The sequence below is a fragment of the Balaenoptera physalus genome (assembly GCF_965194825.1).
Source record: "Balaenoptera physalus genome assembly, chromosome: 19".
In the NCBI taxonomy this organism is placed as follows: domain Eukaryota; kingdom Metazoa; phylum Chordata; class Mammalia; order Artiodactyla; family Balaenopteridae; genus Balaenoptera; species Balaenoptera physalus.
In genome coordinates, this window is record NC_138900.1 from 3,412,462 (window position 1) to 3,437,882 (window position 25,421).

The following is a 25,421-nucleotide window of genomic DNA, read 5'->3' on the forward strand; positions in this document are numbered from 1 at the left end:
AGGAGGGCCTGCAGTTCCCAGGTTAAGCATCAAACTTCCAGTGCTAGCATTGAGAGAAAACAGCAGGCTTGAGAATTGAAAAAAACCTTCATCATGGAAAAGAGAAGGGCAGAAGAGAATTGTAATGAGTGGAATATAAAAATGCCTGTACAGAGCTGATGTCTACCTATGAGACAGGCCAGGTACACCATCTCAACAGCTACGAGAGGCAGAGATAAAGAGACTAAGCCTAGGTCACAGAGCTAGAAAGTGGGCAGAGGCAAGATCAAATCCAGGACTGCCTAAACCAGAGCTGGAATTCCTAACAATTGTAGTAGAATAGAATTTGTTAAATAGAGGTTAAAGTCTAAGCATAGGAACCTAAAGATTCCTAATAGAACTTATGGTGGGAGCACATCCTGTAGTAAGTTGTATGGGTTGAGCAGATACCCCAGATTGTGTCTCCCATAAATAAAACTCACAAAAATACAGACATATTTACACCAAAGCTTACAGACACAACAAACACAAGCATCCAAAAACAGCATACACCCAGCCACAGACATGATCACAAATACACACAATTATCACAGTTATGCACAGGCACAGAAACACACATAAATACAGACACCGTAACAACATACGAATAATTTAAGCTCCCTGGAGAAGGAGGTGGGTGTGTACCTTGAGTGGGAAGTGTGGAGTTTAGGGACTACACATCCCAAGAGCCACCGGGACTGCTATCCCCTTTGTATCCATCCCGACGGTCTCCAGCCCTCACGGGATTTGTAGTTTATTATTATTATTATTATTATTATTATTTTGCACAAGCCCAGGGACTTCAGAGTGGGTAGGGCTGCTCCGACATCCCTTGGGAAAAAAGAATCTTGCTTCTGTTTGGATTTCAGCGCCGTTATGCTGAAACGTTTGCGCTTTTTATGGGTCTTTGTTCCGGTCTAAAAGTGCCTGTCTCTTTCCCAATGAGAATTTAAGTGCAGAGTGCTTAACATAAGGATTATATCATGCTTTATGGTGCTATGTATGAGGCAATTCACCCTCCACATCTGTTCGATCTCCTCGCCCTGGACTACAAATCCCAGCATGGCTTGCGATGATGTAGAGCCCGGTTGTGGACCCCGTCTCTTCGGTTCATTTCCCGATGTGATCCAGGGGTTCCATCAGGGACTTGGGGTGCTTTGGGGCTCTGCCTAGGACCAACTGTGCCTTTAGGGGCGTGGCCCCGAGGACTACGTTTCCCAGCGTGCCCAGCGGCCGATTGCCGTGACCTTTGTACCGCAATCTTTACTTCCCAGCATGCCCTGGGAGGTCACCCAGGGATTGTCTTGGTCTAAGGGTTGCGGACTCAGTCTCCCGTAGTGTCCTGACGTTTCCCACGACCTAGGGAATCCATTCATTCATTCATCCAAAATACTATTTCCGATCGCGGAGCAAGTAGTGCACACGGAAGACAAAATTTCTTGTCCTCCTGGGGCTTATTTCTAGATGAAGCGAGCAGACTAACCCAAAATAAATAAATTACATGGTATGAGGAAAGCGGGTAAGGTGTGTGGAAAAATTAGTTCTATACCTTTTAGGACTCTCGGGCTGTCAAGTCCATTTCCTACTAGGTCCCCAGGGGCCAGTTCTTCGTCCTTCTGATGCTGTGAACTACATTTCCCAGCATGCCCTGGGGGGCACACCTGTAGCTTTTAGACTCCATTTCCCAGCACTCCCAGGAGAATCCTCTCAATCATGTTTCCTTTCGACACCTCGGAGCTGCGAACTTCCCAGTGTGCCTCGGGGCCGATCATGGCCGGAATGTTGCCAAGAGCAATTTCCGTGTATGGACTCCATTTCCCTGCGCTCCCCGCGGCCTTCCCTGAGGCGGTTGCCATTCGCCTCTCCAGGCTGCGGACTCCATTTCCCAGCGCGCCCCGGACGGCGTGGTGACGTCACGCGCCGGGCGGGGGCCCGTGGATCCTTGGGCGGCGCGGGGCGGCGCGGGACGGTGCGGGGCGGGCGGCAGATCACGGCGGCCCGTGGGCGGGCGGCGGCAGCTCAGGGCTCGGAGCTCGGCGCTCGCTCGCTCGCTCGTTCGCTCACGAGCGGGCGGGCGGCGCGATGTCGGGCGAGGATGGCCCGGGGTCGGGCCCCGGGGCGGCGGCGGCAGCGGCCCGAGAGCGGCGGCGGGAGCAGCTGCGGCAGTGGGGGGCGCGGGCGGGCGCCGAGCCGGGCCCCGGGGAGCGGCGCGCCCGCACCGTGCGCTTCGAGCGCGCCGCCGAGTTCCTGGCGGCCTGCGCGGGCGGCGATCTGGACGAGGCGCGCTTGATGCTGCGCGAGGCCGACCCCGGCCCGGGCGCCGAGCTCGACCCTGCTGCCCCGCCGCCCGCCCGCGCAGTGCTGGACTCCACCAACGCCGACGGCATCAGCGCCCTGCACCAGGTCAGCGCCCCCGCCCGGGCCCGTCCCGGGGACCTGAATCGCCCTGGGTCTGCGCCACCTCGAGCACCCTCCCTCCCCTGTCCGGAGTCACCGTTGCCAGTCCTGGTCTGCGCCGTCGCTGCTGTTCCGGTCCCTGCCATCCCGTGCTGGTCCTCTTTTCCGCCCACCCACCTCGAGCTCCCTTCTTCCGATCCTGAGACACTTGAACTGACCCTGGTCTTTGCCACACTGCGCCGCCCTCTCCCTGGACCCGAGCCATTGCTGACGGCCTCAGTCCAGTCCGTCCTAGTCTTGTCACTTCGCGCTGCTCTTTCCCGACCTTGAGCTCTCTTTACTAGTCTTGCCTGTGCCACCTCCACCGGTCCCACCTCTACCTTGTCGTCTAATGCTGGAACTCTTTCCTGAGTCTGTGACACTTACAGCTCTACCGGTGCCCACAGCTTCCCCCTTCCAGGCAGGTATCACTTTCCTGGAGCAGCCTCCTCCTCTTTCTTGGGCCTGTGCTGCTTCCCCCCTTGGTCTCTGGTTTGGGCCACCTGTTTCGCTAGGCCCAGGGCCTTCCATGCCACTTCTTTCATCCTTGGTCTGTGCCATCTGTTGCTGTCTAAGGATGCTCTTTCCTGAGTCCCTGCCTTCAAGGCTCTGTATTCTTTTTTTGGCCGTGGCACGCAGCACGTGGGATCTTAGTTCCCTGACCAGGAATCGAACCCGTGCCCCGTGCAGTGGAAGCGCGGAGTCCTAACCACTGGACCGCCAGGGAATTCCAGCTCTGTATTCTTGAAGGGGATGCTCCCCGGGTCTGGGTCACCTCATGCTGTCTCCCTGCCTCCCTTCACCCTCATGGCCTCTTCATTCTCCTTCTGCGGGCTGTGCCACCTCTTGTCTCCCACTGTAGGCCTTCTCTCAGGGATGTTTCTTCTTCTCCAGGCACCTCCTCTCTGCCTCTCCTCTTGCCTTGGCCAGACCTGCATCATCACCCTTTTTTTCTGGGCACACTCAAAGCACCCACCTCTTCCTGGCTTCGGGACACCTCTCTGTCCTTTGGTCACCTTGCTTTCTCTGCCTGGATCCCCTCCTGTGGATGTGGGCAGATTCTTTCTCCCGCAGCATGTGCCATCTCTCCCAGCCCCCGTCATATCACCTTCCCAAGGGGTCTAGCACCCTCTTGCTCCTCTGTGTCCACCCTGGGGCCCCCATGCCGTTCCAAAACACTCCGATTGCTGTCTCCAGGGTTCCTCTGAACTAGGGCCCCCCAAGTGTCCCACAACCAGAGTTCTCTCTAGTTCTGCGTGCTATTATCACTCCCCCCCCATCTCCAGTGGGACCACCAGGCACAAGCCACAGAAGAGCTCTGTCCCCTCCCTCTGTCCCTGAGGCTGTCTGCCTCCTACTCTCCTCGAATTGGTCCAGTCCCCAGCCCTCTTCTGTGCGGGAACCGCTAGGGTTTGGTTACTTTGGGGCCCAGAGAGGACCCTGGGAAGGAAACCTTGGCAGGGGGCAGGGGAGTGGGGTGGAGGCAGGAAGAGGCCCGCTTCTCAGGTTCCCGGGAAGAGGAGCAGCTCAGGAAAGCAGAATAGTCCTGAGTTCTGATCTCTGCTCCTCAACTTTGTGATCTCGAATTAGTGTCTTTTCTCTCTGTGCCTCAGGTTTCTTATCTGTTAATGGGGCCAGTAGTCAGCGCCTCCCTGGCAGGGCTCTGGCAAAGGAGGAAAAACACCCTTCAGGAAGCGGCCGTGGGCATCCAGTTGGGGAGTTGCAGCCCCTGGTCCAAGTGCTACCCCTCCCCCCTTTCCCTTTCCCTTTCCCTTTCCCTACCCCCAAGCCTGTGCCCTGCAGAGGCTCTAGTGCTCTCTGGGACATTTTCCTCCATCTAGAGGAGGGTCTCAGAGCTTGGCACACCCAGGAAAGGGGCCTCAGGTTTCACTGTCCCCCGTCCTCCGCCACCGTCCCTGCCCCTGGCTCCCCTCGACCTTCCCAAAGGGGTTCTTGGCCCTGCGTTGCAGGCCAAGCCCCATTCCCCACCCTCTCCCTTGGCCCAGACCCTGCAGAAGACCACCCCGGCCTGGCCTGTTAGGTGGGGTCCCTCTCCCACTCCCTCCACAGGCGAGCACTTGGTAAGCTCCCTTGCCAGGCCTTTGCAGGAGGCGTGAAGGATGAGGGCAACTGAGGTTCAGAGAGGGGAAGTCCCCGCCTAAGGTCACACAGCTAGCAAGCGGGGGTGCTGGGGTTTGGGTCAGGTGTGGGTGTCTGATGACCAGCTCATGCTGGTTTGCCCAAGACTGGCCTGGTTTTAGCACTGAAAGTCCCAGGTCCCAGGAAACCCCCAGACAGGCAAACCGGCACAGTTGCTCACATTATCTGGGTGAGTCCTGCGGCTGTGGTTTCTGTTCTGCATGGAGCAGGTCCCCAGGCATCAGCTCCCTGCTCTCGTCGTGTCCCTAGGAGTTCTCGAGCCTCGGCCCCAACCTCAGGCTGGTTTGTCAACTGCTAGACGAGGCTGGTATATTCTGTCCCCTCCCTGAAATTACCTTGTAATTAGTGGCCAGGGGCCTGGGGTCTGGAATAGGAAAGACTGTGAGCCAGGATTCTTAGGTCTGAACAGGGAGGGGTGGGGGAGTCTGGACCCCTGAGTCTGAGGGAGGAGGGGCTGGGGGCCTAGATTCTTGGATCCCTGGTGCCCAGGCCTCAGGCATCTTTCACATGGATGCCTGTGCCCGGCCAGGTCCTTGAAAGGGAAAGGCCCATCTCCCTCCTTGCCCCCCTCCCCCCATCACCATGACAACCGAGTGGAAATAAACGGAGCCCAGAGTTCATCCCGTTCCCAGGGCACGTGTGGCCCCCCTTTCACAGCCTGAGTTTCCATGACTTCATGCTCTTGGCCCTTGTAGCTTCCTCCCCCTCCTCCAGATGGACGGTTTTGGAGAGGTGAGGGAGCTGGAGGTTAATCTACCCTGAGGACCCAGGAGTCCAGGTCCACTCCTATCCCTCAGCCCTTGCTCAGGTCCCAGTGCCCACCCAGTGTTCACACGCGCCTGGGGCTAAATCCCTTCTCTGGCCCCCGCTTGGTGTGCCAACTTGGGCAAGAGCGCTTGTCTCCTGGAGCTTTGATTCTTCCTGCATCAAACAGGACCCTGACAGCCGTAGGATTGGGGAAGATGCCCGTGGAAGCCCCTTGGTGCAGCGCCCTGTGCCTAGGAGGCCCTTGGTGCAGGGGAGCTGCCTCTCCTCGGGCCCCAGGTCCAGGGTACACGCTAACTCAGTCATGTCTCTCAGTGGAGGAGGCCTGCCTGGGACCCTCACTCTGTCCCAGGTTTCCAGGGACCTGGTGATTTTACCAGCCCTGCACAGCCTTGGGCCCCAGGGGTCCAGCAGTCTCCCCTCCAGGTACAAGGCAGGGCCATGGTCAGTTCTTGTAGAGTATCTGTTGGATCTGAGGGAGGGGCTGGGGGCCTGGACCCCTGGGTCTGAGGGAGGAGGGGCTGGGCCTCTTCCCTTTGGTTCATCACTGGAAGCCCCATCCTTCGGTGGTGACTGTGGGGTACGTCTCATCTAACAAGCACTGTTCAGGATTCCTACACTTGGATGTGAAGCCCCCCTCTCTTCTCTGTCCAGTTCCTCCTCTCATGGTCTCCAGTAAGCCCCAGATGCCTGGCTGACCTAAGCACTGGGAAGCCGGGGGCTTTTAAACAGCTGGGTGGCTGGAGGGGCCTCCGGGGACAGGGTTGGTGCTTTCCAGGGCCATCTGGGTCTTCTCCTTGACTGTCAGGGCCGCTTGGCCCTGTATCTGCCTAGCGGTCCCTGCCGGGGGTCCTGCCTGCAGGGCATGCGGGGTCCGGACCAGGTGAGGGTGACACCGTGTCCCGCCCCCCAGGCCTGCATCGACGAGAACCTGGAGGTGGTGCGCTTCCTGGTGGAGCAGGGTGCCACGGTGAACCAGGCAGACAACGAGGGCTGGACACCCCTGCACGTGGCCGCCTCCTGCGGTTACCTGGACATCGCCAGGTGAGGCGGGGAGGGTGGGCGGGGCCTGATGAGAACGGGCCCGGACCCCTCGGCTCTGACCTCGCCCTGCCCCCAGGTACCTGCTGAGCCACGGGGCCAACATCGCGGCGGTGAACAGTGATGGGGACCTGCCCCTGGACCTGGCCGAGTGTGACGCCGTGGAGGGGCTGCTGAAGGTGGAGATTGCCCGCCGAGGTGGGCCTCGGGGGCTGCTGCGGGGGGGGCCCTCCGTTCCCGAGGACCCTGACTCTGTGGGCCTCCGTGTCCCTACATGGGAAGCGGGGTGTGCGTACCTACCCCCGGGGTTACCTAGAGTAGTTGGAGGAAGTGCTCCGCACGGAATAAGAGCTCAAACCACTGTTGGCCTGCAGTGTCACGTTATCCTCGAGTGACCGAAGAAATTGAGGTAGAGGCTTGTCCAGGGGTTCGTTACGCGATTGCAGGTGATCTCAGGAATTTTGCTGGGGTGCGGGCAGGGGAATGCACAGGCTTCTGGGGGACTGGTCTCTCCCGTGCTCAGGATCACTGAGCCCCAGTGTCCTTAATATGGGGCCCAGGACCCCTCAAAACTCTGTGTCTGGCCATGCTCATTTTTCTAGGGGGAGTGTGTGTCACTTCTAGCAGGTTCCCACCTTCCCCCCGCCCCGCTAAAAATAGCCGTCTGGGGCCAGTTGGTGTGCAGTGTGCGTGGGGAAGGCTGTCGCCTGGCTGAGCTGGGGGCGGAGGACACGGGGCAGGTCGGGTGGGCAATGGCCAGCAGCTTCACCGCTTCACCCGGTCTCCCGCCGGAGTCCTGGGTCACAGCCCAGCTGTGGAGGTGACCGTCTCGTCCCCAGAGCGAGGGTGGCGGCAGCAGTGCCTCGCGGGTGGTCGGGGCTCAGTGGGTGGGAAGGTGTGAGCGCAGGGCCAGTGGGCCTGGCAGGTCTGGAGGGCTGCGCAGGAGGTGCAGGCAGGCTGGTGAAAAGTAGATGCCGGGGCGTCCGAGGTGACGCCCAGACTGCCGGCTTGGCTCTGGGTGGGAGGGACAAGGGCCTGCCCTTGGGCAGCTGTGTGTCGGTGGCCGTGAGAGCCACGCAGGGTATGGAGGTGCTGGTGGGCGAGCCGAGGTGGGCAGCTGAGGTCCAGGAGCCCTGCTTTGGTTCAGGTGGAGGGGAGTGGGAAGCAAAGGAAAGACAGAACCGGGGTTTTCTCCCTCCCCTTCTCCACCTTTTTATCTCAGAAAACTTCAAACTCAGAGGCAGGTTTCGATAGCAGTCCGATGAGTGCCCACATGACCTTCACTGAGATTTACCAGGGGTTTTCAGCAGCTTCATGGAGATAAAATTCAGTGTGTACAGTTCACCCTTTGGAAGTGTACGATCTGGTGTTTGTTTGTTTTTAGTGTGTTCACACTAAATGTGCATCCATCACCACATTGATTTTATTTTTTAAATTTTTATTATTTTTTAAAATTTTATTTTATTTATTTATTTTTGGCTGCGCGGGCTTCAGCAGTTGTAGCACGCGGGCTCGGTGGTTGTGGCACGCGGGCTGTAGAGCGCAGGCTCAGTAGTTGTGGCGCACGGGCTTAGTTGTTCCGCGGCCTGTGGGATCTTCCCGGACCAGGGCCCGAACCCGTGTCCCCTGCATTGGCAGGCGGATTCTCAACCACTGTGCCACCGGGGAAGTCCCCACATCGATTTTAGATGATTTTGATCACCCCAAGAGAAACCCCACACCCCTGAGCTGTCATCCCCAGCCCTGCATCCCCCTCATTGGCTTTGTGTCTCTAGATTTGCCTATTCTGGACGTTTTGTATCAGTGGAATCGTAAAGTGTGGACTCAGGGGTTTTTAACTTCTTGGCACGATTGCCCGTGCGCCCTCCCTCTCCTCTGGGAGCGGACCTCCCTGGGTCCCTCCCTGCACCTGGTTCTCATGTCACCTCCAGCTCCCTCCACCTGGATCAGCCTTCGCCCTTCCCACCCTCCCTTGTTTCACACACAGGTCCCTCAGCTTGGACCTGGCTGTTTCTTCAGTTCTGCAGTTTTGGCAGGAACTTCTCAGCGAGTCCCTCCGGGAGACAAGCTCTGTCTCTCTGCCCCGTTACTGGTGATGTTAACCTTGAACCTCGTTCAGGGGGGTTGCCCAGGTGACTCTACCGTGGCGGCATCTTCCTCCCTTTGTAGTTAAAAAGTAGTCTGAGATTGGGGCTTCCCTGGTGGCGCAGTGGTTGAGAATCCGCCTGCCAGTGCAGGGAACACGGGTTCGAGCCCTGGTCCGGGAAGATCCCACATGCCGCGGAGCAATTAAGCTCGTGTGCCACAACTACTGAGCCTACGCTCTAGAGCCCGTGAGCCACAACTACTGAGCCCACATGCTGCAACTACTGAAGCCCACGCGCCTAGAGCCCGTGCTCTGCAGCAAGAGAAGCCACCGCAATGAGAAGCCCGCGCACTGCAATGAAGAGTAGCCCCCGCTCACCGCAACTAGAGAAAGCCCGCATGCAGCAATGAAGACCCAACACAGACAAAATAAATAAATAAAAATTAATTAATTAATTAATTTAAAAAAAAGTGGTCTGAGATTGGGATAGACACATAATACACTAATATGTATAAAATAGATAACTAATAAGAACCTGCTGTATAAAAAATAAATAAAATTAAATTAAAAAATTAAAAAAAAAAGTAGTCTGCAGGGCAATGCTTGGAGGCCACCAGGGGGCGGGTGATCTCTCGGACATCCTGTGTGTTTCTGCAGGAAGTGCCCAGAGCTCACACCACCTTCTCACAGCAGCCCATGTTCCCCTTCTGCGGGGCGAAGGTTGGGGGATGTTGGCTTGTGGGGCCGACCAGGCGCAGAGGCCTGTGGTCCCACTGGGAGGACCCTCTGCTGCACTGCGGGGGGTGGGAGGCACCTGCCGACACCACTGCAGCCACTGCCTCGGGAATCGGATGGCTCCTGCCCCACGGCTCCGCGATGCTTTTCTTCACACGGAAGCCTCAGCGGAGTGTGGTCGGCAGAGTCTCTGTATTTTACCGCAGTTTAAAGAAGAAGACAATTTATGGGCATAGGTAACCGAGGTCTAGGAGTTACATGGACTTAAGGAATGGTTTGATCGAGGTGCACAAAGTCAAAAGCATCCCTCCATCACTGCTGAACTCTGTGCTGACTTCATCCTTAGGCAGGTTCTCTCCCGGAGGTATTGATTCTTAGCGTGGCTCCAAGCAGGGCAGGCCGATACCCCAGCGGAGCTAGAACCTGACTCCTCAGTAGTCCCATCCACAGTCCTCTGCCTGACGCTCTTAGGGCCACCTTGGTCACAGGCTGGCCCCTGAGCCAGTCACGGTGGCAAGGAGGACGGTCAGGCCTGGTGAAGCGGCCACCCATGGAGCCGGGCTGCGGGCTCAGCCACGTCGGAACCACGTCGGCTGAAAGCAGGGGTCAGGAGGAGGCAGAAGTCTTCACGGAGGCGGGAGGCCGGATGCCTGCAGGTCCAAGCAACGTCTCCACCGCAGATGCTGTTCCCACAGCCCGGGCCGCAGGGACACAGCCCAAGTACAGGACTCTCGGGCCGCTTGCTCAGAAGTGCCATGGTCGGACCCACAGGGGCTTGGAACTGGGCAGGGAGGACACGTGAAGTGTTTCTGAAGCGTTTGAAGCCATCACTTGGCATCCCAACATCAGGACAGTAGACGCGGGGCAGTTACTCTCAGAGACGGGCAGCTTTGACAGTCAGTTCAGTGATGGCGAGGCAGGGCGCTCTTATCCCTGGCCCGCAGGAGTGCGGGTGATTCCAGCCACCGTGGGGACCAGCTGGACGGCATGGATTACAGCTGGAGATCCACATTCCCCGTGTTCCAGCAGTTCCGCTCCTAGGCCACCCGATGGAACCATCCAAACTCGAGCCTTCAGTGTTGAGAGGATGTGGCCGGCACCAAAGGGCGAACGGATCAGTCTGTCATCTATAAATGAGTGATCCAAGCAGTGGTCGGCAAACGTTTTAGGCAGTGAATTTTTTTTTTTTTTTTAGCCACACTGCATGGCATGCGGAACTTCCCCGACCAGGGATCGAACCCATGCCCCCTGAGGTGGAAGCTCAGAGTCTTAACCACTGGACCACTGGGGAATTCCGTAGGCAGTAAATATTTTAGGCTTTGTGGGACATGCTGTCAGGTTTCAACCACTCTACCCCGCTGCTGTGGCGGGGAAAACAGCCAGGGAGGATATGTAAATGAGTGGGTGTGGCCGTGTTCCAATAAAACTTTACTTACACACACAGGTGGCTGTCCAGAAGGGGCAAGTCTGCAGTGACAGGAAGTGGATTGCTGGTTGCCAGGGGCTGGGGAGGGACTGCTCAATGGGGTACGAGGTTTCCATCTGGGGTGATGAGAAAGTTGAGGTACAGATAGGATCAATGGTTGCGCGTTGTGAATGTCCTGAAAGCCACCGAGTAGTACGCTTTAAAAGCGTGAAATCGGTAAATTTTATGTTAACCAAACAGGTGGCCTGCGCGTGCAGGCCGTAGTTTGCCAACCCCCATCAAGAGCTCTGTTAATAAACATGGGCAAATCCCGGCAAAGAGCAAAATTGCCGAAGGATGCGTTTGAACACGCAGGATACTAACTGATTGCTGAATAAAAGGTTGGCAAACTCTGCCCTTCCCTGCCCGCAGCAAGGCGCCTGCATCTATAATAGGACCGAATGTAGGTGATTCCCTTTAAGGAGGTCGGGGAGGAGAGAGGGAGGGGGGCAGTCCCTGAGTCCCCGGCACTCTCCGGGCCTCCACCCGAGCCTGGGCCTGCGGGATGGGCCCTAGCCAGCCAGACATTCCTGTAATAGCTGCCTCTGGGAGTCTCCGCCAGCCAGGGGACCCTAAGGTAATCCACTGGAGTTTAGTCCGAGTGCCCAGGTGCCACCGGGTGGCGCCAGTGCGCAGCTGGACCCGGACAGATTCGGTCCCGGCGGGGATTGCGTTTCTGGGATCCTCTGGGTAGCCCCGGGGCAGCATTTACAACCTTGCGGTAAGGGTGTAACCAGGTTCACGGTCATGAAAGCAGATTCGTGACGGTGGTTAACCTCTGGGGCCGCGGGGAGGGGCACGCTGTCATTGCCTCTGTCGCCTTGTACTGCTGTAAGCCGAGCGGCTGTACGCCGCACCTTCGCCAGTGCTGTCCAGTGGAAAGCCAGAGTCAGCCGCAAGCGTAATTGAGAATTTCCAAGTAGGCGCGTGGAAAAACAAAAACAGGTGAAGTTAATTGTAGTAATATACTTTACTTAATCCAGTACGTCCAAGACATTATCATTTCAATATGCAATCAATATGAAAGACTACGCGTGAGCTGCCGCACACTCTTTTTTTCTATGCTTCGAAATCCAGTGTATTTTACAAGGCGTCTCGGTGGGAAGTAGCCACAGTTCAGGGGCTCCGTAGCTGCACGTTGCTGACGGCTGTTGAGCAGGACGGCTTAACTCTGTGTAACTCTGTGCAGCACTTGGGCGAGTGAGAAATTTCACAATCGAAAAAATAACAGCCAGTAATACACTTCCCAGGAGAAAGAGTACACATTCCCTAGAAGAGACTGTTTTTGACTCCCGTCTCAATAGTTCATAACGTGAAAGTACAGATTCTCAGTGACAGTCAAAAGGTAATATTCCAGCCTCAACAAGGCTGCCTGTTTTGATCCACAGTCAACTTATGTTTAAAGTCATAACTTGCCTTTTGCATCCATAAATGCAGTACAGTTTTCCATGAGACCAATTGACTACAGTGAAATTGGCGAGTGAGGAAGCATGCTTGCCTCGCACAGATTGTGCAGGTGACAGCTGGGAACAGCACCTGGTGGGAAGGTGCCGTTGCCCCAATGGTACGGGCACTGTTTAGTGGCTTTTTGCCTGGTTTCTCCTACTCATGAGTGATAACGGTGACAAAACACACAAAGATGCTGGGCTAAGGACTGTATCTGTAGTGATAGGAAGTGTAAGATGTACGATTCCTGCGCCCTCCATCCTCCCAGCCCCCAGCACTGACTCAGAGACCCTTAGTGGAACCCAGGGCTTCACGGAGCATGGTTGGGAAGTGACAGAGCTAGTTCAGGTCCTCTGAGCCCCTGAGGAGCGCTCAGAGCAGAGACACCAGGCCAGGTGCCACTCTGTGCTTCCTGGGTCTCAGGGTGGGTGTCCCACCTATCCCCCCTTCTCGTCCTCCCAGGTGTGGATGTGGAAGCAGCCAAACGGGCCGAGGAGGAGTTGCTGCTTCATGACACAAGGTGCTGGCTGAACGGGGGCGCCATGCCAGAGGCCCGGCACCCCCGCACGGGGGCCTCTGCCCTGCACGTGGCCGCCGCCAAGGGCTACATCGAAGTGATGAGGTGAGCTGGGCCGGTGTAGACCCTCCCTCTTCCCCTGCCCTTTGCTCTGGGCCAGCCTGTTCCTTCTCACTGTCTTACACCTTCCTGTGGATTTTGTCCATTCCCTCGCTTTTCTAATTTATGTACCTAAGGCCATGCATTTCCCTCTAAATACAGCCTTAGCTGCATCCCTAAGTCTTGATGCGCATGCTTCTCCCTGTCCTTCAGTTTAAAACGTTTTCCAACTTGTAGTCTTCCTTGACCCAGGGATCATTTAGAAGTATGTCGTTAATTTCCAAATACATGGGATTTTCTAGTCGTAGTTGAATTACGTGCACGCCTCATTTTATTGTGCTTCGCCAATAGTGTTTTTTTTTTTTTTTTTTTTTACAAATTGAAGATTTGTGGCAACCCTGCGTTGTCAGGTGAAGGTGAACGTTTTTTAGCAATAAAGTGTTTTTTAACGTATGTACTTTTTTTTTTTAAGACATAATGCTGTTGTACACTTAACAGACTTAACTTTTCTATGCGCTGGCAAACCAAAAAATTAATATGACTCGCTTTATTTCAATATTTGCTTTATTTCGGTGGTCTGGAACCAGACCCTCAATACCTCCGAGATCTGCCTGTACTCACTTCCTGGCTCACTTGCACTGTGGTCAGAGAGCAGGTTCTCTGTGATTCCAGATTTCTGGAATTCACTGAGGTTTGCTTCATACCCCAGTCTGTGTAAGCTGGAGTGCTTCATACCCCAGTCTGTGAGCTGGAAAAGAATTGTGTTGTTAAGTACAGCGTCCTATATAGGTTAATAGGTCCATTTTGTACTCATGCTATTTAAATTTTCTATATCCGTAGTGATTTTTTTTCCCCCATATGCTTATTCTGTCAGTTGCTGTGAGAAGTGCAGTAAAATGTCTCACTATGATTGTGGATTTTTGCTGTTTCTCCTTGTAGTTGTGTCAGTTTTTGTGCTGCATGTTTCAAGGCCAGGTTATTTGGTGCATCTATATTTTAAATTGTTGCACCGTGTACTCTCTTCTCATCCTCACCTTGGTCTTGTCCATTTCTGAGTGCCTCACCCCTTCCTGTCAGTAGTTGGCTCTACTTCTTATCGTCAGGCTCCCCTGTTCTCTCTTTATTTTTTCCCTCTCTCTCATGTGATGTTATACTTTATGTTTAGTATATAAATGGAGTCCAGATGAATCTCTCCATCTCTGCTCACCTCTGTGTTAATGAATTTTTAGAAAGGTCTTCCAGGGGAATTCCCTGGTGGCCTAGTAGTTAGGATGCTGGGCTTTCATTGCCGTGGCCCAGGTTCAGTACCTACCTGGTCGGGAAACTGAGATTCCGAAAGCTGCACGGTGCGGCTGGGGGAAAAAAAAAGGAAGCTTTTCAGTGAGGAACTTAAGATGACGCCCAGCAACTCCAGGCTCATGTCCTGGCTGCTTCCCCTAATTCAGAGGTAGAGTGCCTCGTCCTCCGTAGTTCCAGTGAAAGTCCTGGGTCTGATACTCACTGGGCTACCTTGCACACCTGCTCATCCCAGGGCTGATCCCTGTGGCAAGGAGGGTGGGACACTGTGAATGGTCAGGCCCGGTGATGTGCCCAGGCCTGGAAGCTGTGCCCTCTTCTACCCATGGCTTCCACCCCTGAGTCTCAGGTGGCTGCTTCAGCTCCTGCCATTGCATCTGTGTCCCAGCCAGCAGGAAAAAGCAGGGGGCAAAAGGAGCAAATGTCCATTTCTTTTAAAAGAACAGTCCAGAAGTGGTGTACATACTGAATACTGACATCCCATTTGCCAGACCCTTCTCAGCTGGCCACTCCTAGCTGTGAGGGAGACTGGGAGATTCTACTTAAGCAGGCGACCCAGTGAAAGCTGGGTGCCATTTTTTTTTTTTTTAGAAGGGTCTTCCCAGGGCAGGGGGCCTCATCTTCATTCAGGGCTCTGCAGTGGCTATTTAATTATTTATTTATTTATTTACTTATTTACTTACTTACTTATTTACTTATTTATTTACTTATTTACTTACTTATTTACTTACTTACTTATTTACTTACTTAACTTATTTACTTATTTACTTACTTATTTACTTACTTATTTACTTATTTACTTATTTACTTACTTACTTATTTACTTATTTACTTATTTACTTACTTATTTACTTACTTACTTATTTACTTACTTACTTATTTACTTACTTATTTACTTACTTATTTATTTACTTATTTATTTATTTACTTACTTATTTATTTATTTAATTTAGCTAGCTAGCTAGCTAGCTAGCTAGCTAGCTGCACTGGGTCTTAGTTGCAGCACACGGGATCTAGTTCCCTGACCAGGGATTGAACCCGGGTCCCCTGCATTGGGAGCACAGAGTCTTAACCACTGGACCACCAGGGAAGTCCCTGGGTACTATTATTAAAGGTGGAAGGAGAGTGGATATTCATGGACAGCCTCATTCTCTGCCACAGAACTGAAACGCTTTGGCCTTAGAGATACTCACTGACTATAATTTCATTTCCGCCCCTTAGTATGGGTTTACAACCAGATCTATGGACTGCATTTTTGGAAGAATGTAGCTGACATTCTCTTCGTTAAAGATGAGTGGCAGAGTAAAGGCGTACATTTCTTTGATGCTATTCACTCAACACTTACTGGGCACCTGCTGTATGCCAGGCCATCGTTTAGGTACTGGGGATGTAGCAGCCAACGAGACAGACCTGGGCCCACGTGCCGTTCGCAGCCTTGTCGAGGAGACAGACAGACGAGTGACTGAGGAAGCCGGTCACATCACGTGGCCCTGAGTGCTCAGAGAGGGGTCCGCAGCCTCCACCCTGGTGACGTGGGGCTGGGTAACCCTGGGGGCCTGTCCTGCTCATGGGGGTGGGCCACTGAGCAGCGCCCCTGACCTCCACCCGCTAGATGCCGGGAGTCACACCCCACCGCCGTCACGACAACGAGGCACATCTCTGGGCGTTGCCCAGTGTCCCTTGGGGGTCAGCGTCGTCCCCAGCTGAGAACCACTGGTCTAGAGGGATGTAAACAGGGCAGTTGGGGAGAGCGAGTGCGGTGGGGAGGTCCCCTTCGAGATTCGGTGAGGGGGTTTTGACTGCCGAGAGGGTGGCACTGATGCCTCGAGAACACTCGCTGGGCAGAGAGAACAGCGGAGCCAACGTGGGCGCGTGCTTGGGGGAGGAGCGGGGTGCCCGCACGGCTGGAGCAGAGTGAGCTGGGGGGCCCCACAGAGGAGCTTTTGTTTAAAACGGTTCTTTACAAGGTACCTCATCTCTCTGCCTTTCCCACCTTGCTTTAGCTCTTTCTCACTGACACAGAACCTAAATGCAGTTCTCTAAAAGCAGGCGTGTCTACCCTAAGCTGAGTTTGCAGAATTGCCCTGGACCAGATCGTGGGGTCTAAGGTGGTGATTATCTCCCGGGAAAGAATCGTCTAAGCCAGGGGTTCTGTCTCGGCACTGGTGGCATTTGGACCAGATCGTTCCTGGCTGGGTCTAAGGTGGTGATTATCTCCCTGGAAAGAATCGTCTAAGCCAGGGGCTCTGTCTCGGCACTGGTGGCATTTGGACCAGATCGTTCCTGGCTGGGTCTAAGGTGGTGATTATCCCCCGGGAAGGAATCGTCTAAGCCAGGGGCTCTGTCTCGGCACTGGTGGCATTTGGACCAGATCGTTCCTGGCTGGGTCTAAGGTGGTGATTATCCCCCGGGAAGGAATCGTCTAAGCCAGGGTCTCTGTCTCGGCACTGGTGGCATTTGGACCAGATCGTTCCTGGCTGTGGCACCATCCTCTGCGCTGTGGGATGTTTAGTAGTACCCCTGGCGCCGACCCACTGACGCTTCTGGCACCCACCCCTACGTTGTGACATCCAGAAACGTCTCCAGACACGGCCAGACGTCCCCAGGCGGCAATGTGGTCCTGGTTGGGAACCGCTGCTCTGAGCTGGAGGGTTCCTGGAACAGTGCTGCCCCCAGGCCGCCCCTTCTGGGGTCTCATCCTTTCTCTAGGCTTGGGTGCTGGGGAACCCCTGCCCTCACCTCCCCTGGAGCTGTCTCACAACCAGGGGTGACGCTCAAAAGAGTCGAGCACTTCAGGTACAAGAAGCAGGGTTCCAGAGGCCACCTGCTAGGCCAGGGGAGGCGTCAAAGCAGTGGCAGAGGGGGCCACTTCGGGGAGGGGGCGCCTTGGGGCCATGGCGCTTTACCCCCTGGCCCAGGACTGTTTTCGGTGCAGCACAGCTGGCCGACCTTAGCTCTCGGCCCCGAGCCCCTGTCCTGGTCCTTGACCTGAGCGTCCCTGGCCCCCAGGCTGCTCCTTCAGGCCGGCTACGACCCGGAGCTGCGGGACGGGGACGGCTGGACACCCCTGCATGCCGCAGCCCACTGGGGCGTGGAGGACGCCTGCCGCCTGCTGGCAGAGCACGGTGGGGGCATGGACTCGCTGACGCACGCGGTGAGGGCCGGGTCCGGGGGCCCCGGGGACCGGTGGGGGGTGGGAGGGCCCCTCCACCTCCTCCTCACCTGCCTTTTCCCCTCCCCACCCAGGGGCAGCGTCCCTGTGACCTGGCGGATGAGGAGGTGCTGAGCCTGCTGGAGGAGCTGGCCCGGAAGCAGGAGGACGTGAGTGTCTGTCTGCAGCCAGGAGGGAGGGCCTCCACGTCCCTGGGGACCTGCTCTTCCCTGGCCGGTGACCGGGGCCCAGTGGGGAGCCAGGAGGAGGGGCACAGCTGGGCACTAGGGGAAGGCGGGGCCTGGGGCCCCGGGGGACCTTGGGATGCAGATGGGAGTCATCTATCCAGGCTTGGGCTGGGCCTTGTCACCCCTGGGACTCCCCCCCCACCAGCACTGGGCCAGGCCTTGTCGCTGGAAAAACGCAGAATGAAGGGGTGAACGGTGTGGACTTGGGGTCTGAATCCCAGCTCTGCCATGGATTTGCTGTGTGAGCTCAGGCCAGTCACTTAACCTCTTTGGGCCTCAGTTATCTCATCTGTAAAATGGGGATAGTACGGCGCACTTTATGAGTTACACGTGCTGTTATGTGGAGTATGTATTATGCTATGAGTGGTGTGTATGTTACTAAACAAAAGCATTCAGAACCCTGCGTGGCACACAGTAAGCACTCTTAGGTAGCAAGAAACATCTCCTGAGGCCTTCTGGGGGCCAGGCCCTCTACCTGGAGCTTCTGGTGAGTGGCAGGTAGATAGGGCCAGATCCCCGTGTTTAAAGCTTGGCTGTGGCAACATTGAGGGAGACGGTCCTGTTTCTGGCTTGGCGGACTTGGGCAGCTTCCTGGGGACTAGGGCTCGCACACTGTTGAGGGAACAGTATGTGCAAAGGCCCAGGGGTGGGGAGTCGTATGGTACCCGGAATTAGGAGAGGGGCAGACCCTGAAGGGCCTTGAATGCCAGGGAGGAGCAGCGTGAGGGTGAGGAGGCTGGGGGCTCTGGGGGGGCGTTTAGTGGGTGGGGCAGGGTCTCTGAGAGGTGGGGGCACAGACGAGGCCTGGGGGTGTCTGGGAAGGGAGACCTGCAGCACAAGGGGTTTGCTAGGAGGGGCGGGGGAACTGCTGTGCAGGCTCCGAGGTGTGAAGACACAGCAGTCTGGGAACTGCGCCCTGAGATGCCATTTGGGGGCTGGGCCTGACAGCGAGCCTTAAGGGAGGAGGCCGGGCCTGGCAGCCCGTGTCCGGGTGTGCTGAGGGGTCGGGGAGAAGTTTGGGCAGGTCGCCCCTGGGAGGTAGAGGCCAGGAAGCCTGGGGGCCCCTGAGTACTGGACGACATACTTGAGACCCAGGGCGCCATGTCTAGGAGAACTCAGCGGGTGCACAAATCATCCCATTCACTCCCCCCTGTACCACCTCCACCCCAGCACAGTTGTGTGTGGGACCCAGGAGGGTCTGCCTGTTCTGCCCCTCCCCAGCGGCCCCATTCCCCCTTGCAGCTTCGGAACCAGAAGGAAGCCTCCCAGAGCAGGGGCCAGGAGCCCCAGGGGCCCTCCAGCAGCAAACACCGAAGGTAGGGGAGAGTCGCCTGCAGGGTAGGTGGGCTGGAGGCTCCCCAGGGCTTGGACCCCAACGCCTTCCCCTTCCCACCAGGAGCTCTGTATGTCGTCTGAGCAGCCGTGAGAAGATCTCCCTCCAGGACCTGTCCAAGGAGCGCCGGCCTGGAGGGGCAGGGGGGCCCCCAATCCGGGACGAGGATGAGGGAGAAGAAGGCCCCTCAGGTGAGGGGCTGGGGGTCTGGGGTCCTGAATCTGGAGAGGAGGGGTCTGAGGGAGGAAGGGCGGGTGCTCAGAGGCAGCTGGCTGATCCTTGTGACCTCTCCCGCTTCCTACACTGTAGAGCCACCCCCTGCAGAATCCGGAACCCTCAACGGGGTCTCCTCCCCGCCACCCTCTAGCCCTAGGAGCCCCATGGTGAGTCTGGGTTCCCGGAGGCGGTGCTGGCCTGGGAGGTTGGGGGGGGCGTAGCCGTAAAGGCTGTGAACCTCTTGTCAGGGCAGGTGGGGTGAAGACTACAGTTCCCAGAATCCTCTGGGACAACTGACTGCCTTTTCCTGGCTGTGCCTGTCCTCCCCACCCCCCAGTTGTAGTTTGTGGTGGTCCTTTTGGGGGTAACACTTGAAGTTCTTGAGAAGTAGGACCCTCTCCCTGTAACTGAGACCCTTCCCTTCTCCAGACCCCCGACGAGGCCCCCTTCTCCACGCGCTTTGGCCTCCAGAAGACGGGGAGCTCTGGGGCCCTAGGTCCTGCAGAGAGGCGGGGCGCCGAGGGTGCCCCCGGGGCTGGGCTGCCGCGCTCCGCTTCCTCCTCGCGGCTGGAAGGGACCTCCACTCAGGTGAGCAGGGTGCGGGGCAGGGGACCAGACCCTGCCTAGTCAAGGAGAATAGCCCCCTCCTCTCCTCTCCCCGCAGGCCAGGGAGCCCCGTCTTGCCAGAATTACCCCCACCCCCTCCCGGAAGGTGCCGGAGTCCTCTGCCCCGTGAGTCTGACGGCCCGGGTCCCGCCGGGAGTGGGGCAGGTCTGGGCCCCTGTCTTGTCAGCCTTTGCTCTCTGGGGTCTGGTCCCTGCCTCCCACTCTTGGCCTCAGTTTCCCTTTTGGTGCATCAAGTAAAAGCTCACAGCAAAACTCCAAGGCCACCGTGATCCGGCCTCCGGCGGCCCCCACCCCCCTCTCCATCCCTCCACCCTCCTTTCTGACGCGGGCTTGCTCCTGCCCGGGCCCTTCACTGTTGCTCCCCGCTCACCCCCACAGGGCTTCCTTCCTCCCTCTCTCAGGTTTGTTTGAATGTCAGCTTCTCAGGGAGGCCCACCAGCCCCACTGCCCCAGCATCCGGACATGCACACCTCCGGTCTCCTGTCCTTGCTCTGTCTTTTTTCTCCAGAGTACTTTATCCTCCTGATGTATCATGTGGTGTCCTGCTCTTTCTGTGGTTATCCTTTCTTTTGCTTGCATCTTTTCTGCTCAGATTTGACTCATGGGGGCAGAGATAATTTGTTTCTTTTTCTTTTGCTCCTTGCTGTATGTCTGGTGCCTGCCATGTAACGCGAGCTTGAGTAATATTTGCTGATTGAATGAATTCACACAGGTCTGAGATCTCCAGGCCTCCTCCTCCCTTGGATAACTCCACTCCTCCCTCCAGGATTCCGGAGCCTGAATCCCCAGTGAAGCCAAATGTCCCCGTAGCCTCTGCAGCGCCCCCAGCGGACTCCCGGGACCGCCGGAGGTGAGGTGAAGAGGCCTGAGGGCAGGAAGCAGCTGTCTCCCCAGCTGGGAGACAACTGCATTACCCAGGAGTCCCAGGGTTGGCGTTGAGGTCCTCTGGCCGAACTTGACTCCCCCTGAGAGTGTCAGCCATGGGATGGGACAGGGTCCAAAGGAACCCTCTCTGAGGTCGGGGCCCTTCACGCAGGTCCTACCAGATGCCTGTGCGGGACGAGGAGTCTGAATCTCAGCGGAAAGCTCGCTCTCGCCTCATGCGCCAGTCCCGGAGGTCCACACAGGTGTGGGATGGGGGATGGGCCCCTGGGTCTGAGGGGGGAGGGGCTGGGGGCCGGACCCCTGGGTCTGAGGGAGGAGGGGCTGGGGGATGGGCCCCTGGGTCTGAGGGGGGAGGGGCTGGGGGCCGGACCCTTGGGTCTGAGGGGGGAGGGGCTGGGGGACGGGCCCCTGGGTCTGAGGGGGAGGGGCTGGGGGCCGGACCCCTGGGTCTGAGGGGGGAGGGGCTGGGGGCCTGGACCCCTGGGTCTGAGGGAGGGGGGGATGGGGGATGGGCCCCTGGGTCTGAGGGAAGGGGGGATGGGGGATGGGCCCCTGGGTCTGAGGGAGGGGGGAGGGGGGATGGGCCCCTGGGCCTGAGGGAGGGGGGATGGGGGATGGGCCCCTGGGTCTGAGGGAGGGGGGATGGAGGATGGGCCCCTGGGTCTGAGGGAGGGGGGCCTGGGGGCCTGGAGTCTGTCCTGAAGGGGCTGGGCCCTGAGTCGTGGACCCCCTGACTGCCCCTTCTCCGTGCCAGGGTGTGACTCTGACAGACCTTAAAGAAGCAGAGAAGGCTGCAGGAAAGGCCCCAGAGCCAGAGAAGTCGTGCCTGCAAAGCCTGGTGAGAGGGTTCAGGTGCCCGGGCAGGGGGTGGTACAAGATGCCCTCGTCCTCTGACCCCCGTGCCCCTCTCCCGCAGGACCCTTCCCGGCGACCCCGAGTCCCTGGGGTCGAGAACTCTGATGGCCCTGCCCAGAGAGGTGAGGTCTGGTCTCTGGGAGGTGGTCCTCCTGGGCCCACCGGCTCCCTCCTGCTACAGCCTTACTGTTTTCCTGGGGGTTGGGCCCAGAGACCCTGACCCTGCAGGGGGGAGCCCTGCACAGATCCCTGGGCTGACTCCTGCCCCTCCCCCAGCAGAGGCGCCCGACGGCCGAGGGCAAGGACCACAGGCCCCCGAGGAGCATCGCAGAGTCAGCAAGGAGCGGCGGGGACCTGCGGAGGTGAGGGGTGGGGCCGGCCTTGGAGGTGGGCTGGGGGTGGAGCCAAGCTGAACCCCACCTCCGCCCACAGGGGGAGGAGGCGGAGCCGGCGCCTGCAGACCGCAGCCCAGGATCCAGGTACAGGGTGGGCAGGAAGGGCTTGGGCTGTCTGTGGGGCCGTGGGCGCGCCCCATGACGCCCTCCTTGCCCTCACCCCAGCACTCCCGAGGGCGGCCCCTCTTCCCGCAGGCAGCGGGACCTCAACCCAGAACCAGAGCCAGAATCGGAAGAGCCTGATGGAGGCTTCAGGAAGGTTCGCGATCCCACCCCACGATCGTGCCATTAACCCCCACTTGCTGGCTTTTATATACCTGCCTGCCTGCCCCCTACCTAGTGGCTCTGCCTGACCGATCCGGGCATCCTGCTCTTTTCCGCCCCACCTGAGCCACAGTCACCCCCCTTCCCCGCAAACATGCGGCACCTCAGCCGGCAAGCCTGACCCCCGTGTCCCTCCTCCTGGGGCCCCCAGCTGTATGCAGAGCTGCGCAGTGAGAACGAACGACTTCGCGAGGCCCTGACCGAGACCACACTGCAGCTGGCGCAGCTCAAGGTGGAGCTGGAGCGTGCCACGCAGGTGAGGACGCCGCGGCCCTGGAGGTGGTGGGAATTGGCCGGCGTGCCAGTGCTGGCTCCGGATCCCTGGGAGGTAGGGCCAGAGCGTCGAGGGGAGGGGCCTGAGTGGTGGGGGTACTAGGACCCTTGGGAGGCGGAGCGTGGGCGATGAGGGGCGAATGAGGGGCAGAGCTAGGATCTCGGAGGCGGAGCCTTGTCCAAGAGCGGCTGGGCTTGTGGTCCTGAGCAGTGGGTGGGGAGGTCTGGGCCAGCCAGGAGTCTGCCTTTCCCCCTCTCACTGCTGGCTTCCCCCTTCTGGCCATTGCGGTTTGGACGCTTCTCTGACCCCTGCTCTTTTTGTGTCCCCACCAGAGGCAGGAGCGATTTGCAGAGAGGCCCGCCCTTCTGGAGCTGGAGAGATTCGTGAGTAAGGGTGGCTGGAGTGGGGCCAGCTGTGTCCCCAGCCTTACGAGCTCAGGCGGGTCTGGATGAAGAGGGCCACACTGACCTCCTAACCCGCCCCTCTGCCCGTTCCCCACCTCTCTCAGCCGTACTTGACCTCCGGCCCTCCCCCACCCCCAGTCCCTCGTCCTCACCTTCCCCTGTTTATTCCAGGAGCGCAGGGCCCTGGAGCGGAAGGCAGCAGAGCTGGAGGAGGAGCTGAAGGTGAATGTTAATGGGGAGCTGAGGGCAGAGGGCCAGGGTGGGCAGTGGGTGCAGCCTGCCCGGGGCCACCTGGCTGACCCGTCCCACCTCGCAGGCCCTGTCCGACCTCCGGGCTGACAACCAGCGACTCAAGGACGAGAACGCAGCCCTGATTCGCGTCATCAGCAAACTCTCCAAGTGACTCTGGAGGAGGCCCTTCCCCCGCACCCATATTTATACAGCTGCTTCTGCCACATGCACCCCTTCCTTTGCGTGAACACGAGTGACAGGGCTCCCGGGGAGTCTCTGAGAAGCCATAACCTCCCCTCGGGACCTCCAGACTGGGAGGGGAGTACAGAGTCCCCAGGAGCCAAGGGGGGCCATCCGAGGCCAGGATGGAGGCGGAGGCCGAGCCAGGTAGGGGGACGTCGCTGAGGGGGGACGGGCTGGAGGCGGGACCAGGAAGGAACCGAGGACCAAGGAGCGCCAGGACCAGAGTGGCCGCCCAGAGGTCCCCCCTCACGTGTGATGCCACCCTCATCACCCCTCCCACTCCTGAACAGGGATCCGAGAATGTGCCAATAGTCCCTCCGGCCTCGGCCAGGTGGGCCTGTATATAGGGTCCGTGTGCAATAGGGAGGGATGTCTTCTATTTTTTGCTGCCCCCTCGCGGCCCACTCTCCGGGGCAGGGGGAGAAGGTATTTTCGAGATAAAGCACAGGCACCACAAATAAAAGCCGTGAAGTTGCCACTCAGTGGCTGCGTCCTTGGCTGGAGGTGGGGGCACTGCTTCCCGCTTCCGTGCTGGGGCTGTGCCTGCCCGTCATGGGGTGGGACGGGGCTTCAGGAAGAGCGGCTAGTTGGAGCAGAGGTCCCAACCCAGGGCCCACGTGGTCACAAGTTGGCTTGGTACAGAGCAGAAAGGGTCAGCCGGGCGAGGGGTAGGGGCTGTGACTATTGGGTTGGGGAGCTTGGGTCTTGCCATCACTTCTTTTGCAACAAATTTGAGTCAGCTGCCAACATTTAAAACTTGGGGTAGTTCACATATAAAAGTCCGGGGTTTTGACTTTTCTGAGTAAACAGGACTCCGACAGGGCAAGCTGTTCAGTCCTGCTCGGCGGCAGTTGGCTGGAGCCAAGTAGGAGCTATTCTCCAATTTGGGGCATTCATTCATTCACTCGCCCATTCGTGGTCCTGTTCTTCTTGCCTGGCCCTGTCCTACGTGTTGGTGGTACAGTAGTGCATGAGACGGGGAAAGATCCGGTACATTTTAGGAGGAGAGGCATGAGGCACCCAGGGACAAGATAAATGTGTTGCCAGTGGTAGTGCTGCGGAGAGAAAGCAGAGGGGGCGGCAGGGTTAGGGAGGCTGGTGTGCGCGTGTGCAGGAGTGCGTGCCTGGCGGAACACTCTGATTGGCCCAGAGGGGGCGTGGCAGACCACGGGGGTCCGGGATTGGTCCAAAACTGGGGCCTGTCTGATTGCAACACCGAATGTCAGGCTGTGACATTTTGTACAGGGTGGTCAGAATAGGCCTTACTGGAAAGCTGGCACTGGCAGATACTTGAAGGCGTCTGGGAACGAGCCATGTGGGTATTTGAGGAAAGAGTCTTCTGGATGAGGAGAACAGCGTGGGCAAAGGGATAAAAATGTGCCTGAAATGTAGGAAAGTAGCAGGGGATGAGGTTGGAGAAGTAAGGGCTGGCCTTGTAGGAGTGTGGCCCTGGTAAGGACTTTTTTTTTTGGCCGTGCTGCGTGGCTTGTGGGATCTAAGCTCCCCGACCAGGGATTGAATCTGTGCCCCCTGCAGTGGAAGCGCAGAGTCCTGACCACTGGACCTCCAGGGAAACCCCAGGGGAAAACTCTTGTTTTGGGGAACTGCTTGCTTCCGTGGTTCTTTGGTTAGAAACAGGGGCTGGGGCACCAGGCAAGAGGCTGAAAGACGATTAGACACCTGCTAGGGCTGAGAGTATTCCGGGTGAAACGAACAGCATGAACTGAGGCGTGGAGACAGGGAGAGGGAAGCTGGGCACGGTGCCCGAGAAGCTTGTAAGCTTGGCAGGCTACAGGCCCTCGGCTGCCGAGCCGGAGCTTGGATTTTATCTGGTGGGACATGGGGAGCCAGGGGAGGTGTGTGAGCAGGGGAGAGGGTGGGGTTGAGGTGGGAAGGAATCTTGGAGAGATGATGGGTCTGGTTCCAGAAGGAGGCCGAGGCATGAGGGCAGCAAATAGGGGCTGAGGATCAGCTGCTGCCTGCCTAGGGCTGTGCCTCTGGTCCCTTCCCATCTGATTTTGGAGGGCGCCATCTGGTGGCTCGGATAGAAGCTGAGCTCCGGGGTAGAGGCCAGCAGGAATTGGTTGGGGTGGGGAGGGGAGCTTGTCAGGGGGCATTTTGGGGAAGCAGAAGCGTCCACGCTGAACCAGGTTGGGATCCAGAGAAAACCA

At 57.8% G+C, this 25,421-nt stretch overlaps 1 protein-coding gene across 4 annotated transcripts; it reads left to right on the plus strand.

The window, feature by feature from the left end:
- The first annotated feature begins 1,950 nt into the window (after nucleotides 1–1,950).
- On the plus strand, nucleotides 1,951–23,728 carry PPP1R12C (protein phosphatase 1 regulatory subunit 12C). Of its 4 annotated transcripts, none has more exons than XM_082436302.1 (22): nucleotides 1,951–2,421; nucleotides 6,293–6,423; nucleotides 6,500–6,618; nucleotides 12,615–12,774; nucleotides 17,074–17,218; nucleotides 17,311–17,385; nucleotides 18,706–18,779; nucleotides 18,860–18,987; nucleotides 19,106–19,179; nucleotides 19,442–19,600; nucleotides 19,677–19,744; nucleotides 20,352–20,489; nucleotides 20,676–20,766; nucleotides 21,279–21,362; nucleotides 21,441–21,501; nucleotides 21,656–21,741; nucleotides 21,812–21,858; nucleotides 21,970–22,033; nucleotides 22,250–22,354; nucleotides 22,705–22,755; nucleotides 22,948–22,998; nucleotides 23,093–23,728. In XM_082436302.1, exons 1-22 carry the CDS (start codon nucleotides 2,101–2,103, stop codon nucleotides 23,177–23,179), a joined length of 2,319 nt encoding a protein of 772 aa, XP_082292428.1. In that variant the 5' UTR covers nucleotides 1,951–2,100; the 3' UTR covers nucleotides 23,180–23,728. The 4 variants fall into 4 exon arrangements, with proteins under 4 accessions (XP_082292428.1, XP_082292427.1, XP_082292429.1 ...); XM_082436301.1 differs by having other exon boundaries at nucleotides 1,953–2,421; nucleotides 21,659–21,741; nucleotides 21,940–22,033; XM_082436303.1 differs by having other exon boundaries at nucleotides 1,953–2,421; nucleotides 20,406–20,489; nucleotides 21,940–22,033.
- Nucleotides 23,729–25,421: the final 1,693 nt, after the last annotated feature.

Bases quoted from the DNA above. Each gene is read 5' to 3' on its own strand.
- PPP1R12C (XM_082436304.1), top strand. From the start codon at position 2,101: ATGTCGGGCGAGGATGGCCCGGGGTCGGGCCCCGGGGCGGCGGCGGCA. The intron at 19,745-20,351 runs GTGAGTCTGACG...GAATTCACACAG, and splicing joins GTGCCGGAGTCCTCTGCCCC to GTCTGAGATCTCCAGGCCTC. The intron at 21,859-21,939 runs GTACAGGGTGGG...CCCTCACCCCAG, and splicing joins GACCGCAGCCCAGGATCCAG to CACTCCCGAGGGCGGCCCCT.